General features: G+C 37.2%; 1 protein-coding gene across 1 annotated transcript in view; it reads left to right on the top strand.

The window, feature by feature from the left end:
• LOC148942908 (alpha-mannosidase 2-like) overlaps positions 1-17,956 on the top strand; it is a 322,023-nt gene that overhangs the window by 141,103 nt on the left and 162,964 nt on the right. The window contains exon 13 of the mRNA XM_089102392.1: positions 7,457-7,629. Coding sequence (XP_088958518.1) covers positions 7,457-7,629 — 173 coding nt within the window. The remainder of the gene's footprint in view (positions 1-7,456; positions 7,630-17,956) is intronic.

Here is a 17,956-nt window from a genome sequence, read left to right as displayed (position 1 = left end):
AAGAGACACATACAGCACAAAGAAACGTACACGGCCCAATGAGATGCACACAACCAACAGAGAGACACAAAGCCCAAAACGACACAAACAGTCAAAAGAGACACACACAGACCATACAGATTCAAACTGCCCAAAGAGACACACAGCCTAAAGAGACACACACAGGATAAAGAGAAATACACACCGTCCTAATAGAAACAAAAAGCCAAAAGAGACCCCACACTGCCAAAATAGAAAAAACACGCCCATACAGACACATACATACCAAAAAGATGCAAACATCCCCAAAGAGACACACATTGCCCAAAGAGACACAAACAGCCAAAAGAAACACACACAGACCAAAATGACTCAAACAGCTCAAGAGACACATACAGCTCAAGGAGATGCACACGGCCCAAAGAAACGCACACATCCAACAGAGACACACAAAGCCCAAAACGACACAAAAAGCCAAAAGAGACACACACAGACCAAAAAGATTCAAACTGCCCAAAGAGACACACAGCCTAAAGAGACACACGCAGCCCAAAGAGACACATACACAGGCTAAAGAGACACACACCGCCCGAAGAGACACACAAAGCCCAAAGACACACACACACAGCCCAAAGACACAAAAAACGCCCATACAGACACATACAGACCAAAAGATTCAAACGCCCCAAAGAGACACACATAGCCCAAAGAGACACACACGGTCCCTAAGAGACACAAACATCCAAAAGAAAGAAACACAGATCAAAATGACACAAAAAGCCCAAAGAGACACACATAGCCCAAAGAGACACACACTGTCCCTAAGAGACACAAACATCCAAAAGAAAGACACACATATCAAAATGACACAAACAGCCCAAAGAGACACACATAGCCCAAATAAACACAAACAGCCCAAAGAGACACAAAAACCCAAAAGAGACACAAAACAGCTCAACGAGATGACACACACTGCCCAAAGAGACACACAAAGCACAAAGAGACACACACGGTCCCTAAGAGACACAAACATCCAAAAGAAAGACACACAGATCAAAATGACTCACACACCCCAAAGAGACACACATAGCCCAAAGAAAAACAAACAGCCCAAAAAGACACAAAGACCCCAAAGAGACAAACACAGACCAAAAAGACTCAAACACCCCAAAGAAACATAAACAGATCAAAAAGACTCAAACACCCCAAAGAAACACACAGCCCAAAGAGACACACTCCCCAAATTAACACAAACAGCCCACAGAGACATAAACATCCAGAAATGGGTGAACGACGGGCCTCTGAGCCTTCCCCTTGAGGCAGATCCCGTTTATTTTCGAGTCTGAGTATTTTTGGTTTTCCCTCCAAAATTGACTCCCCCTCTCCCCTGCCCTCAGAAATGGAGGAAGGAGGGGCCTCTGAGCCGTCCCCTTGATGCAGATCCCCATTTATTTTTTATTCTGAGTATTTTTGGTTGTCCCCCCAAAATTGACTCCCCCTCCCCCCTGCCCTCAGACTTGGAGGACGGTGGGGCCTGTGAGCCTTCCCCTTGAGGTCAATCCCGTTTATTTTGGATTCTGAGTATTTTTTGTTTTCCCTCTAAAATTGACTCCCCCTCCCCCCTGCCCTCAGAAATGGAGGAAGGAGGGGCCTCTGAGCCTTGCCCTTGAGGCAGATCCCCTGTATTTTCGATTCTGAGCATTTTTGGTTTTCCCTCCAAAATTGACTCCCCCTCCCCCCTGTCCTCAGAAATGGAGGAAGGAGGGACCTTTGAGCCTTCCCCTTGAGGCAGATCCCCGTTCTTTTCAATTCTGATCATTTTTTGGTTTACCCCCACAATTGTCCCGCCCCACTCCCCAGCCCTCAGAACGGGGGGAAGGCGGATCCTCTGAGCCTCGCCCTTGAGGCAGACCCCCTTTATTTTCCAATCTGAGCATTTTTTGGTTTTCCCCCCAAAATTGACCCTCCCCCCTCCCCTGCCCTCAGAAATTGGGGAATGAAGGGCCTCTGAGCCTTGGCCTTGAGGTAGATCCCCTTTATTTTCTATTCTGAGTATTTTTGGTTTTCCCTCCAAAATTGACCCTCCCCCCCTCCCCAGCCCTCAGCAATGGGGGAACGAAGGGAACGTTAGATCCTATTTTAAATAATTTTAACCTTGTATTATTACAGAATATGGCCCAAAACCAGTTGCTGTGACTTGTTTTTCCATTTAATAGTTTGCATACAAATCTTCCTTTTCCCTTTTATGAAGATCTCGATGGAGGGGAGGATTGCTCATGTAGCCCTCTCCTAATGTACGCTACCGCCTACAAACAATACAGGAAAAAAATCTTTTTAAATTACGACTGATAATAGAAGTGACTTTGGGGGTTATGATCTGGTCTAACACGTACTGGAGAAAGCGATACGGCTCAATAGTAATCCAAACTTTTAAAAACGGAATTTTGATGTCAATAAATGTATCAAAAGAATGTGTTTATAATGCTGATTCTAAATATATAAATTTTATTAAGTTTAGTATTACTCATCAAAGGCTACGAGCCTGAGAAATGTTGTCCGATTTTTTAAAGAGGGGGGAAACATCCCCTACAAGTGAATGAATTTTAATGAAAATCACTCCGTCAGATTCAACGTATCAGAAAACTTTATTACATAGGTTTCAAGCTCATATCTGCAAAAATCTGCAACATTATATTTTTTGCCAGAAGAAAAATACACGAATATAGAAGTTAGTTACGTAAGTTAATTTGTAAAGATATCCATTTAGCAAAAGAAAAGTAAAATTTTTATGCAAATAAAAGCTGCATTAACTAAAAAACGATCAGAAATTAAATAAAAAAAAACAAAGTTTTTTAAAACTGAAAGTAAGGAGTGACATTAAAACTTAAAACGAACAGAAATTATTCCCTATATGAAAGGAACTGTCCCCTCCTCAACGCCTCGCTCTTTACGCTAAAGTTTGACCTTGTCTCACAACTTTATTTTTTTAAACAATAAAAAACTTTAGCGTAAAGAGCGAATACTTATGATTTCAAATATATCAGTTTCATCAAGTTTAGCTATACCGGTCAAAAGTTACGCGCCTGAGAAAAATTTGCCTTGTTTTCGAAAAAGGGGGAAAACACCCTCTAAAACTCATAGAACTTTAATGAAAATCACATCATCAGAGAACCCCTGTATAACCGAAACCCCGTACAACTGAACCTCCGTGCTACTCGACCCCATTTAACTAATCCCCGTGTAACTGAATCCGCATGTAACTGAACCCTCGTGCAAGTCAACCCTCGTGCAACTCAACTCCCTCAAAACACTTTTCGGCCATTTCTTGTTAATTTTTTTTATTTCTAAACTATTTAAAATTGACAACACTGTGCAAATCATCACTTGCGTATTATACAGTACACATTCATTCCATCTCCTCCAAAACACTTTTCAGTCATTTCTTGTTAAAATTATCCAATCACTAATTACCCCTTTTTTTTCCACCTTCAAATGTTCCTTTAGTACCTACGCAATTAGATCGCCCAGTTAACACTAAGATGTAAATTGAGTAAGCCTCTCGCAATAACGAACCAAACCAGATTATACCCACTTAACCAGATCAAAAAATGGCGGTCACACTAACATCATTGAAAAAATACCAGTTTAAAAAAATAAAAAATAAACATGTATCCATGAGTTTGACCTCCGAATTACTCCTTATATCCGAATCCAACTACTAATCAAGTTAGTGTGACCGCCGCTCTCTCTAACCGACTGACCTAAAAAAAAATGAGTGTCACATTAGAAAACCCGTCTTGTAGGACAAGTATCGTTCGTAGTAATAGGTGCTTGACCCGTGGTAAGTCTTATTACGCAATCACCCGTGAAAGTGCATAGGTGACTGACCCCTGGTAAGGCATATTACGCAATCAGAGTCAGTGCTAATTGGGCGGTTACTACTATTGATTATTGGGAAGTATACAGACGTTTTCAAGAGGGATTTATATAGACATTTTAATAAATATGTCTTTGAGGATGACTTAATCCCCCACAGTTCCCGGGGAACGGGCTGCAAGTTATGAACTTTGCCCATTGTTTACATATAGTAATGATTATTGGGAAGTATACAGACGTTTTCAGGAGGGATTTTTTATGGTGGGGGGGGATCGGAGGAGGAGATTCCCGATGGAGCTATGAAGTATCCCAGTGAGTGTATTACATCCTGATTGCAGCAATACTAGTGAGCAACATTATCTTGCATTTGAAATGGTCGCTTCCTAATAGATGCAAATATCCTAGTGTTGGACCAAAACGCTTGACCCACCAATTCAGCTTTTTTAGTCCCAGGTTGCATAAATTTCACTTTGGCAGAAAACGTAATACTTCCAGGTCGGCACTGATGTTTGTTCAAAAAACACTTAAATGAAACATTACATTTACTTTATACTAGGATGTTTTTTTGTTTTGTTTTTTAGTTAACAAAAGTTCCAGGTACCTCACTATTCTTCTGTTAGTTTCTAGTAGCCATATACCTAGAAAGAATTATTTTCTGACTTCAACTATAAAAAAGCTGACTAAAACTATAAAAAAAACTCAAATAAAAGTTTAAAATTCAGAAACCTTATTTTCCACAGGGGGAGGGGGGTATTTCCCACGAGGGTATTTTCCAAGGAGGGATATTTTCCGCGGGGGTTACTTTCCGAAGGAGGGGGGGGGTATATTTTTGTGGGGGGGGGGGGGGTTAAACACCCCCTCTCCCCATTCACCATATTCATTTATGTTATTTTACTGTGTTCATGGCCGTATAAGATATATAGATAAGACAATTGGCTTTATATTTGGCCGTATATTTGGCTTTAAAAAACGCTTATTTGTCTATCTGTCTAATATGCAGAATAATTGTACCAAACACATTTTGCATGCAGACCCGTTATGCTTACTCCCCCCCCCCCCCCCCCTAATTTGCAAATCTATAGTGCAAATTTATTTCTAAAGTAACGAAGAAACTAAAAAAAAAACGGTGTGTTCTCGAGTTTTACACAGCTTAAACTTGAGTGTGTGGTGCATATTACACACGTGCGAAAATTTCACCCCCCTACGGAAATTAAAAAAAATTAAACTCAAATGAAATTCTCAAATTTGAAAAGCCATATTTTCCACGGAGGGTATTTTTCGGGGGGGGGGGTACTTTCCAGGGGGTTATTTTCCGTGGGGGGGTATTTTCCGCGGGGGGGGGGTAAACGCCGGCCACCATTTTTAGTATGCTATTTATAATTTCTTGTTTTTATAAGACCGTACAAAAATCTAGTTTCAAAATCACAAAGTCACAAAAATCAGACGGTCAAACTTTTAAGCGAGGTTTTATTGTTGTTTTGGTTGTTATTGTTGTAGTAAATAAGTTTCTGACGATTATTGTTGGTAGCCACATAAATATATGCAGTCTATGTTTTGATAATACATAATATATAAAATCTTAAAATATTAAGTGATTTAAAAAGTGTTTCACTATGTTCCCACGCTCCTGACTAAATCCCTAAGATCTCGGGGAATATCCTAAGAAGTCTCAGTTCCTGAATATTTTTAGTTTTATTTTTTTTTAATTAAAAAAAATTGTTGTTTTAAATTAAAACTTTTCAACGGTTTCCTAAAATTTTCGGGATTCAAGCGCCAAGTTGAGTATCTGCTTACCTTTTCGAATTGACTTGGATACAAAAGACACAAAAACAGAAGTTTTTTGGCTACCCATCTATTAGTTCAGGATTAGGGAGCTAAGTTAAAAGTTCATCTCTCTCTTTGAATTGATATTCAGACCGTTTAACGAATCGTCTATAAATGCCAAAATTAAATCTTTCTTATTTTTCCTGGTAAAGCTGATAAGCCCCGTTTTAAGCTATTGCAGTAATGGAAAGATAAACAGATTCCCAACCAATGTTGCTAAGTCAAATAAAGGGAATGCTTTAAACAAGGAAGTAAAAGATTGGAAAGCGTTTATCATTGTCAGTTCAATCCTCGAACTTGCATGTTTCAGATGACATCGTATGCATAAAAAATCATTGAAAGAATACGATATTTTATTTATTGTGTTGAATTTTATTTGAGGGTAAAAGCGAATAAAATACGAGTCAGTTAAGCTTTACGGGATTCGTACCGTCATGAAAATAATGGTTTGCGACTCGCTGATTTTTCCGCAAAGTCTGTTATGATGAACATTTTCTGGATATATGGCTCTTGTATTGAAGAACATTTTCTTTGTATGCTGCCTTTTTTGGTTTTAATGAATTCTTTTCAGTCAGTATTAAAAAATAACGAAACTTAGTGACAGATCCTTGGAATGTCAACATACGTTTTTCATTTAAGTCTCTGAAATGAATTATAGAAGTTATAGAGGAAAGGTACCGATTAGGAACAATTTTCTAGAGGATTTTATGGAGCTCACCTAACTTTATTATGTATGCCTTGAAAACAGTATATCATCATTTTAAATCATCATTTTAACATTATATTTTTGGATATAAGCATGTACAAAAGATGTTCTTCCACCTCATTTTCCAGGGTTATAATGAAAAAAGCTTAAAATGCTTAGGTTAGGTGATAGACGGAGATGGTCTTCAAAAATCATAATTTGTTGGAGGTTTTCCGGGGGTCATTAAATAAGCAAGAACTCCTCAAATAAGGGTGGAAAAAGCTCTTAAGAAAAAAGTCAAGGAAGTATAATCTTTTTCGGAAGAGAGCAGTGGCGTAATTTCGTCAACATCCTAGGGGGGCAAAATTGGAGCCAATTTTCCCAAATCGACCAAAAATGACAGTAAAAACTAAAAATTAAGCCATTTGGTACCATAAAGGTACTATTTAGTACTATAAAAGTACTATAAAGGTGCTTTATAGTGCCTTAAAAGTAAATATGTGCTAAAAAAAGACTGATCTTTTTCTGTTGATACTTGAATTATGCGGGTTTATCTTAGTTTTGACAAAATTTTGAAAGAGACTAAATTTCCGCTGGAGGGAGGAGGGTAAACCGAGGTCGGGGAGGGCTAGTTGCCCCACTGCCCCATAGCACATTACGCCCCTGGAAGAGAGAGAGGAGTAAATGTCAAGACCGAAAATGATGTAAGAAAGGTCTGTGTGGCTGTGTTGGTCTCAGGCAGCTTGGTGCGGCGGTGTAGTAGTAATATATAAGATTAGAGGCTTTAAGCTATAGATATCAGCACTCTCTGAGGGTATGAAAATCAAATGGCGTTATTTAACTCAATATCTTTCTACTAGCAGTTAGTTTCAAATGATAAATTAATTTAATTTAGCAATAGGACTATTTTTACACTGTAGGAGTAGTCCTAAGGTCGAATGACTATTTTTAAAGGGGGTTGTGAGGGTGAAACGGGCCCATATATCAATTGGGAATCGAGACATAGGACCCTCTCTTTAAGACTGAATGGTCTCTCTTGAAGACTGAAATGGTTTGAGTAAATCTAACAAATGCATTCTTCTTTTCTTTTAGGTACTTGACCAGAAAAGAAAACCCGTACCTTTTCAAATAAATCCTCAGTTTTCCGACGGTGCAGAAATATCTAATTCCGTGTTTGAATTGTCTTTTCTCATCGAAGTTCCAGGACTAGGGTTAACGACCTATTTCCTTTCGTCACTTGATGATAACGAAGAACAAGATGCCAAGTAAGTCATTTGGTTAGCGATGCCCAGGGAACGTGTTCTTTTTCCTTTTTTCGGTTTTTCCTTAGCCTTAGATATTGTCCTTTGCTTCCCTCCAAATACAATTTACGCTTTCCCTTCTTCCTTTCATCTTAAATGTTGAGTTTTCAATCACTTTCAGCGACGCACAAGCTTTAACTATGTAATGACGATGAGACATCCTCTGTCTAAGTGAGTTAACAAAACTAGTACCCCCTAAAACTATTATTTTGTTGAGAAATGTGAGATTCCTGTTCGTGAAAAAAAGACATAGACAGAAAAATAAACTAAAAATGACAAAACCAACTAGTAAATTTGACAGATGTAAATCTTTAGTCCGGTTAGTGTTAACCAGTTGTAAGCTTCTACCTAGATATTCTAGTTAGAAGTTTGTTTTCATCAAGCCATCCCCCCTCCAACTTGTGGAAGGGATGTATTGAAACTATTCCCAAGTAGGCAGGCTTTGCTTCGAAATTAAAGTGGCGTTTCTTACTATTTTTGTGGTGAAAATGAACCGAGGTCATTCAACCTCCTTTAGCGTAGCGGGTATTTTTCATGAGAGGAAATCAGTTAGCGTTTCTCAACTTGGAACGGCAATGCTTGCAGTAGAGTCTTTTTTTCGGTGTGCGTGTAACTGAACCACCGTGTAACTGAACCCCAAGCGACTGAACCTTTGTAACCGGACCACCGTATAACTGAATCACCGTGCAACTGAACCCCAGCATCACTGTACCTCCGTGCAGCTGAACCGTCGTGTAACTGTACCACCGGGCAACTGAACCACCATACAACTGAACCACCGTGCACTTGAACCACCGTGTAACTGAACCATCGTGCAACTGAACCTTCGTGTAACTGAACCATCCTCCAACTGAACCACTGCACCGAAGCAGGTAATTAACCTTTTTCAAACCAAACGATAAACAACCACGAGCGTAGAAAATACCACAAAATGAAAACAACAAAATGAGCAAAGTGGTAAAAATCATTACAGTATGTAGACGCTGAGAGCAACCGTTTAATCACCCCCCCCCCCGCAAAAACCATCCCTTAAGGAAAATACCCCGCAGAAAATAACACCTCACGGAAAATACCCCCCTCCCAGAAAATACCTACCCGTGGAAAATCTCCGCCCCCCCCCCCAAAAAAAAAACCTCTTGCCGTTGGGTAGTCTCCAATCGCTTTCGGCTTATAAAAAAAGACTAGAAATGCCTGGGGATTATAAAACAATTTCTACCTCCATCCTCCTGTCGTCTCCCCTTTAAGCTAGTTCTGTATTTATTTGAAGGCACAATGAGAGCTGAGATGTTTTGGCATCAAAATGTACCCTTTGAGGTATCTCCCTCTCTTCTAAGCTACAAAACAATCAGATAACCCCATTACCGAAGTTTCAATTCCTTTTTAAATTTTTTTATTTGTCTGTTGCTTACAGATAGTATTTTTCATTAGGAAACATATGGAAATTTTTGGTGTGGGGGTTTTCTGGAGGATCTTTCATGAGAAGACAGTATTTTCACTGAGGGGGGGGGGGAGGCAAGATTTACATATAAATTCCTCTTTTCCACTCCCCTTAGAACTTCTCAATTAAACTAAAAAATAACACGACTCAAAGAAGATTTTTAAATTTTGAAAACCATAATTTCTGCGAGGGGGGTGTTTTCCAGGTGATGGGGTTTTCATGGTGGAGGAGGGGAAATTTTCCGCGGGGGAGGGGGGTAAACGCTTAGACCCGTAGAAAGTGACAGGGTGAAGGGAACCACCATTAACAGACATAAAAAAGAGAAATAAATCTAGATTTAAGAGTTTATGACGTCCGATTTTCTTTGTTTTCGTGACAACCAAACAGAGAATTTTTATAAATCATCTTGACAATAATTTATATAAAGACTTAAAAAAGCAAACAATTCCAACAAGGTTGAACATGTAAAGATTCTAACTTATGTTTTACCCAATGTAAGTATGGTGGTTGAGTTGCAAGAGGGTTCAGTTACACGAGGATTCAGTTGCACGGTGGTTCAGTTGAACGGTGGTTTACTTGCACGGGGGTTTAGTTACATTGGTGTTCAGTTACACGGGGGTTTAGTTAAATGAGGTTGAGTTGCACGGGGGTTCAGTTGCACGGTTCAGTTAAAAGGGGTTCAGTAGCACGAGGGTTCAGGTGCACGGGGGGTCAGTTGCACGGGGGTTCAGTTGCACGGTGGTTCAATTGCACGGTGGTTCAGTTGCACGGTGGTTCAGTTACAGGGGTTCAGTTGCTTGGGGTTCAATTACACAGTTGTTCAGTTACAATGGAACCCTTTTTTCATCCTGGGTAAGCCAATCTTCAAATTCCGCATCATTTAGCCAAGCACTGTTAAAACTTTAGTTATGCCATTAGTTTTTTTTCTTCGGCAGTGATTCCACTTTAAGTCGAGGTTTTAACTTTATTAAACACGATAAGGGTGAAGAGGTGATGCTATGTAACAAGAAAATTGATCATGTTTATAGCTTCACTGATCCGGGCATCATTATTAGTCAAGATGGTGAATGCAGTAAAGCTGTAAAAAGTAAAATAGCCAAGGCGCAGAGCATGTTTTGGCAGTTTGAAAAAGTTCGGAAGAATAGGATGATAAGTTTGCGAACTAAGATTAGAATACTGGAAGGTAGTTGTATTAACAGTGGTCAAGTATGGCTCTGGAATTTTGGTGTTTCAAAAGACTGAGGAAGATTTTTTAAATGGTTTCCAGACGAATTGTTTTAAGGAAGGCTTATGGTACTGGTTTCATTGACCTTAAGTCAAACAATAAGCTCTACGAGAAATACCGTTCTCTCCTACTTCTTAGGGCTATAATGAAAGGAAGGTTTGAGATGGCTAGGCCTCATTTTACGAACGACTGATGACAGATCGCCAAAGATAATGGTTTTTCGTCATTCGTCTTGGACCAAACAAAGTTCAGTTTGTCCCCGAGTAGAGTAGGAAGAGCGTATAAAAAAGAAGTTGAAGGAAATCGGAACTTCGTGGGAGGGAGTAAAGAGTGAAAACTTAAATTATTGGGATGGAGGAGGAGCTTGCGTAGCTTCGTTTGCTTCAGGCTGCTTGGCGCATCAGTGAGTTGCTAGTATAACTAGTTGTAGTATACATTATAAAATCAATGAACAAACTGACTAAGTCCCCAATACTGAAGCTGATGATGTTTGTTTCGCTTACCATCGTAAATAAATCTTATTAGCAAACCAAAGATGGTGGCAAATGGTGGCAAAAAAACACCAGCCAAATTGTCAGATATAAATTGAACGTGTACGAGCTTAACAAGTTTGAAACAAACTTCTGTCGTGAACTTTTGATACCGTAAGTGACAATTTGTCTGGAGTAAATAATTTTCTGACGATTATTGTTGGTAGCCACATAAATATATGCAGTTTATGTAATACATAATATATAAAATCTTAGGATATTAAGTGATTTAAAAAGTGTTTCCCTATGTTCCCACGCTCCTGACTGAATCCCTAAGATCTCGGGGAACATCCTAAGGAGTTTTAGTTCCTGAATATTTTTAGTTTTATTTATTTATTTATTTTTTATTCCGTTGTTCTCACTTCTTACATCCTCGGGGTACACGTTCAATGACATCCAAAGTTCCAATTTCTATAATATTTTCTTTACGAAGTGAGTAAAGCTAGACCTTGAGAAGGAGGCCGATTGGACAAGACTAATTAAGTCATTCAGAAATGTTACAATATTTTGGTTAAGGTAGTAAAAAAAAGCTGTGTGACATTTTATTTTATTAAACAGATATTTATACCTAGCATACTTGAGTTAAGCTTGAAGAATCAATTGATCTAATCATTTTACCAAAATCTTACTTGGTTTTGAAGTTTGGGAAATTACGCTTTTGATGCAATTGAAACAAAAGAATATAAAAAAAGGCAGTTTTTTTTATCGAACAGTGAAAATAAAAAAGTTTTTTATACAAAAACAAAAATGAAACTGAACATTTGGCTGCACATTTGGAAGCCTTTATCAACGAGGAAAAAAACATACCCCAAAACTAGTGTTAATAAAATATTTCAGAGGCAACGCTGTAGCGTTGCCTATAGTAAAGGCCATACGGCTCCAATGTTTTATTAATTTTTTTTTCCCAGAGGCACTTCATATGAAAGGGGTCATCGTAGAAGCTTCAAAGGAGGCACATTTGATAAGAACTCGAGAGTTCTAGTGCCCTTTTTAATAGTCAAAAATGTTTGGAGGGCAACTAGCCCCCCCCCCCCCACGCCCATCATTCCCCCAAACACATCCAATCAAAATTATGAGATAGCCATTTTGTTCAGCGTAGTTGTTTTCCAGATAGAAAATACATTTTTGATGAGGATACTCACCCACCACCCTCAGGGCAAGGATTTTAAGTTATGCCCTTGGGGCATATAAGGTTTTTATAGATGACATTGTCGAAGGACCTTCAAAAGGCTCATCGATTTGAAATTAAAGGGCTAGTGCCCTTTTTAATAGTCGAAAGTGATTGGAGTGCAACTAGCCCCCCCCCCCCTGACGCCCATAATTTCCCCAAACACATCTAATCAAAATTTTGAGATAGCCATTTTGTTCAGCGTAGTTGATTTCCAGATAGAAAAGATATTTTTGAGGAGGACACTCCCCCACAACCTTCAGGGTAAGGGTTTTAAGGTATGCCCTGGGGGCATATAAGGTTTTTATAGACGGCGGTGTCGTAAAAGCTTCTAAATAAGCTTATTCGATTTGACATTCAACGTGCTAGTTCTCTTTTTAATACTCGAAAGGGATTGCAGGGCCCCTCGGGCCCCCCCCGCCGCCCCCCGCCCCCAAACACATCCAATCAAAATTTTGAGATAGCCGTTTCGATCAGCATAGTTGATTTCCAGATAGAACAACCCTCAGGGCAAGGGTTTTAAGTTATGCCCTGGGGGCATATAAGGTTTTTATAGAAGGCGGTGTCGTTGAAACTTCAAAAAAGGCTCATTCGATTGGAAATTCAAAGGGCTAGTGCCCTTTTTAATAGGAGAAAGTGATTGGAGGCCAACTAGCCCCCCTCTCACGCCCACCTTTTCCCCAAACACATCCAATCAAAATTTTAAGATAGCCATTTTATTAAACGTAGTTTTAAGTTCTGGAAATTAGGTCTTTGAGGATGACAACTCCCCCACAGCCCTCAGAGCAAGAGTTTTAATTTAAGGATTCTCCGAATCCTTCCTATTATTTCTTATGGAATGGATGCTCGTATAAACTTTGGAGAGGTTTCATTTGACTGAAAATTGAAAGTTCTTGTTCACTTATTAAGAGTCAAAAGAGATTGGAGGGTGACTAGCCCCCCCCCCTCCTCCACGCCCTAAAATCATCAGATAAAAATTTTGAGATAGACATTTTGTTAAAATAGTTCAAAGTTCTGATAACAAAAAACTCCGGTGTCGACACAGCCCACCAGGGCCCGGGGGTAGGAATTGTAAGTTATGCCGTGGGGCGTAACTTATTAAAGGGGGCTTATAACTTATGGGAAGGGGTTTTGTATGGGAAAAACACATAGGAATTCTATTATAATTATCCAATTATAAGGTTAAAATACATACTCTGAGATAGATGTAAAATTGCTTTGGCACACAAAATCCTATTAAGGTCAATTCCAAACAGTCGTGCTCCCTTTGTGTCAGCAAGTGAAATGAATTTTCAATCCATTTATTGTTGTCAATCGCTGTCCACAAGTTATGTAAGCTGTCTTTTGTTCATATATAAGGTTTTTATCAAAGAGGTAATCGTATAGACTTTGAAAAAAGCCTCATTCGATTTAAAATTGAAAGTTCTAAATCCGTTTTTTAAAGTCAAGAATAATCGGACAGTAAGCCCCCCCCCCCATGCCATAAAAACTTGAAACTTTTTGCAGTCAAAAACGAACAAAATTAATTTAAAAAAAGTTTCCGATAAAGAGGCTTTTCAAAGAAAAGTAAAGGCCATTTTAAACTTAAGATCAGGAAATACAAATACCTGATAAAATTCAAACTCAAAATGACCAGAAATTACTATTAAAGAATAAATCAGACCCAAAACGAACAGAAACTAAATAGACAATCATAGCAAAAAACATACAACAAGTAATAATATAAATGAATTAACAGATCTTAAAGCGAGTAATGCTTAGATTGAATATGAAAATCAAACTTAAAACGAAAACAAATATTTTGCTATTAAAGTATAAATGAAACTTAAAACAAACAGAAATTAAATAACAATCAATGCGAACAAACATACAATATATATTAATGTAAATGAATAAATAAATCTTAAAACGAGTGAAACTTAAATTGAATATGCAAATCAAGTTTGAATCGAATAAAAATAACTACAAACAAGAGTTTGGGTATCGCCTCACTGCAGAAGCCTAAAACCTTCTGCGTCATTGGCGCTTTACTGAAAACGAATTATATTACAAATGTTTTCTTTTGTACTTAATATTGAAAATAAATATTAAAATTACAGTAAAATTTATAACTGATGAGCTTTTAGCAATTAATATCATTATGCATCAGATATTCAGTTTAATTTATTAGTTCTTTTCAAGATTGGTCAAGACAAATAGTTTCAATACAAACAAAATTTGGATGCTACCTACTTCTTTAACTGTAAAAACCTAAAGCCTTCTGCGTCATTGGTGCTTCACTGAAAACGAATTATTCGTATATTACAAATTTATTATTTTCCATTTCTTACAGCATTGAAAATGAAAATAAAATTACAGTGAAAAAAAAATCTTGAACTGATGGATCTTTCAAAAATTAATATCATTATAAATCTAATATTCAATTTGATTTTGTTTATACTTTCCAAGACTGTTCATGACTCATATAGTTTTGCCATTTTTTTTAACTCTGCCATTTTTTCTAACTAATCGTGTAGGTTTATTATGAAAACATTATATGGCCTCTAGGCATTTCTATTTGAGCGGAAAACTGCTCCTCAAACTTTGTCGAACATGCATTTTCTTGCATGGAACACCAAAATATAATAAAATGTCAAGTTTCGGAGTGTTCCACCACTCGCAAGCAAGTGCCATTGGTATTTTTGAATCCGCATGGTCAATTTAGGGTGTGGAGGGTAGGCTAATTCTCGTAGCAACTCCATTCCGTCGTGGTATGATTCACACTTTCAACACTTGGCGTCCGGACTATCATATAATCTACCAAGCATACAACTACCCCCAAATCAGTATCAATAAATAAATGAAACCCAAAACGAACAAATATTAAAATAAATCTTAGAGTCAAACTCAAAACGAGCATAAATTAATATGAGTAGGGTTCAAAACCCCTATGATTTCTAAAATCCAGAATATAATTTTTACTTTACTGAAAAAAATTGAATGAGTTTACTGAAAAAAAAATGTGCATTGTCAATTTAATATACATATTAAATATATAAAAATACATATAAAAATGACGCAGTAGGTTTTAGGCTTCTGCAGTGAGGCGATACCCAAGCTTCTGTTTGTAGTTATTTTTATCCGATTCAAACTTGATTTGTATATTCAATTTAAGTTTCACTTGTTTTAAGATTTATTTATTCATTTACATTAATATATATTGTACGTTTGTTCGCATTGATTGTTATTTAATTTCTGTTCGTTTTAAGTTTCGTTTATACTTTAATAGCAAAATATTTGTTTTAGTTTTAAGCTTGATTTTCATATTCAATCTAAGCATTACTCGCTTTAAGATCTATTTATTCATTTATATCATTACTTGTTGTATGTTTTTTGGTATGATTGTTCATTTGATTTCTGTTTGTCTTGGGTCGAATTTGTTCTTTAATAATAATTTCTAGTCATTTTGAGTTTGAATTTTAAAAGGTATTTGTATGTGCTGACCTTATGTTTATAATGACCTTTAATTTTATTTTAAAAACTTATTTTTCGGAAAGTTTTTTTTTAATTAATATAAAAAAACAAAAGAAAACACTCAAAGGCTATACAAAAAACAACGAAAGTAAACTCACATTTAAACAAATATTTGGACATCTATTATTATTTTGCATCAATAAGTTTTTATTTTATTTTCACTGTCTTTTTAAATAAAAATCTTACCATATTTTTAAATTGTAAATGGATTGGCAGAGTGGTCTATGAAAAAATCAAAGCTTTTGATTCCAAAACGTTTTGTCCTGTCTTGCAGGCTTAGAAGGTCTCCTTGTTCTTCCAGTTGGTCCATAATAATTATGAAAAAAGCTTTTTTATCATTTTTTTTGTTTTATTTTATTTTTTTACCTCTTCTTTTTTGTAACGATTATTTTGTGCATCTTGTTCTCCTTATCCCACGTAACACCTTGCAGCACAAATCTGGTCTAAATTTCCTTTCTGAAAATCATTTATGCACATGTCTTTTATTTTTTGTTCACGTTTTCGTGTATAACTCATACCTTGAAACTAAATACCTTTTGAATTGTCACAGCCGGGGTTTTCTATCATCTTTAAAGTTTCTTCGTATGATATACTTTATCCTCTAGGTAAAGTACCTTCAAAATTGTTCCTAAATTTGTCACGCGAAGATGAAAAAAAATTCAGAAGTATGCGTGGTTGGCCTCCCGTATTTGCTCTCTAGCAAGGCTACTCGCTAGGGAGGACAAGGGGGACAGCTTTTTCGACCGGAGAATTCAAGCTTCTCCTGAACAGCTTCTCCGGAAAATTCCAAAAAAATTGGAAGTTTAACAATATTTGAAACAAGTAAATCATTTCAGAAAAAGTTTTTAGCTTTTGATTATAAATTTTATGGGTTTGTCCTTCCTTCTGGAAAAATTTATTTGAGCCCCATTGTTCTGCAAAATAGTCCTTTTGCCTGAATCAAGCCTGTTAAGGGTTTTCTTTTGTTTTTTTTTCGTAATGGTGCTTCATCATCCTCTTCAACTGTTTTTGATTTTTATTTATTGGTATGAGAAATAAAAAGAGATTGTCATTGGTTTTATAATTGACTTGTACAATTGAAGTTTGTAACAACTTAGTTAATTTGGGTTATCACTGTTTTTAATACAGTATATTATTTTAATGAAAAATGTATTCTGCTTACGAGTTGGACATGTTTTTGTTGTTGTTTTTGTAGTTCTCAGTAATTCTCCAAAAGGATTTAAATAAATTGTGACTTAGTACAAATTCTAAATTAACCATAGCTTCACAAATTTGCTAGTCTAATAAAACAGGAACCTCCTAGAGAAGCTAAATAAAGCTTTAATATGCATTTACATTTGACTTTGAAGGTCTTTAGGAGCTATTTATTCACATAGATCTTCGTTTTTTGATGAATTGTGGTTAAATTGTGATATTGTAAGGCTCAAATTACGTCTCTTGGGCCTCCTTTGCTTTGTAGATCTATTTCTGGAAGTTTCACTTTTAAAACACAATTTTGTCGAAGTCCATCAAGGACCACTGCTTTTTGGAGGAGCAAGTTGTGCATGTAGACATTATACTTCACTAGACCTTCTTGGGGAATAGTTTGAGCTCTAGATCGACTCCTTAGAGTTGTATTTACCTAATTCATCTAGTTGATGTTGGCACAGTGTGTTATTTTTATTTTTATTTTTTTTTGGTTTCTTGGTTTTAGACCAGCGCACTGCGCATCGAAGGATTTGTCGTAGAAACTTGGAGAAGGGCTCATTCGATTAGAAATAGGAAAGGCTTGTGCTCTTTCTAAGAGTCGAAAGTGATTGGAATACAACTGACGCCCCTTCCACACCCACCATTTAACTAAACATATCCAATCAAAGTTTTAAGATTGTGATTTTCTCCAACGTAGTTGAAAGATTTAGAAATTATGTCTTTGAAGAGGACGCTCCCCCAAAAGTCCTCAGGGCAAGGGTTGTAATTTACGCCCTGGGGGCATATAAGGTTTTTATTGAAAGCGTTGTCGTAGAAACTTCAAAATGGGCTCATTCAATTGGAAATTGAAAGGGCTAGTTCCATTTTTAATAATCGAAAGTGATTGAAGGGTAACTAGCCCCACTCTCACGCCCACCATTTCTCTAATCCATATCCAATCAGAATTTTGAGATAGCCATTTTGTTCAACGTAGTTGAAAGTTCTGGAAATTAGGTCATTGAGGGTGACCAACCCCCACAGCCCTCAGGGCGAGGGTTGTAAGTTATGCTCTGGGGGCAATAAGCTGTTATAGAAAGCGATGTCGTAAAAACTTCAAAAAGGGCTCATTCAATTGGAAATTGAAATGGCTGATGCCCTTTTTAATAGTCGGAAGTGATCGAGGGCACCTAACCCCCCTGTCATGCCCACCATTTCCTCAAAGATATGCAATCAAAATTTTGAGATATCCA

Source organism: Artemia sp. Qi Xiang Cuo, chromosome 16 (assembly GCF_049724085.1).
Source record: "Artemia sp. Qi Xiang Cuo chromosome 16, ASM4972408v1, whole genome shotgun sequence".
NCBI classification, from domain to species: domain Eukaryota; kingdom Metazoa; phylum Arthropoda; class Branchiopoda; order Anostraca; family Artemiidae; genus Artemia; species Artemia sp. Qi Xiang Cuo.
This window is presented reverse-complemented; position numbering and strand designations above follow the sequence as displayed.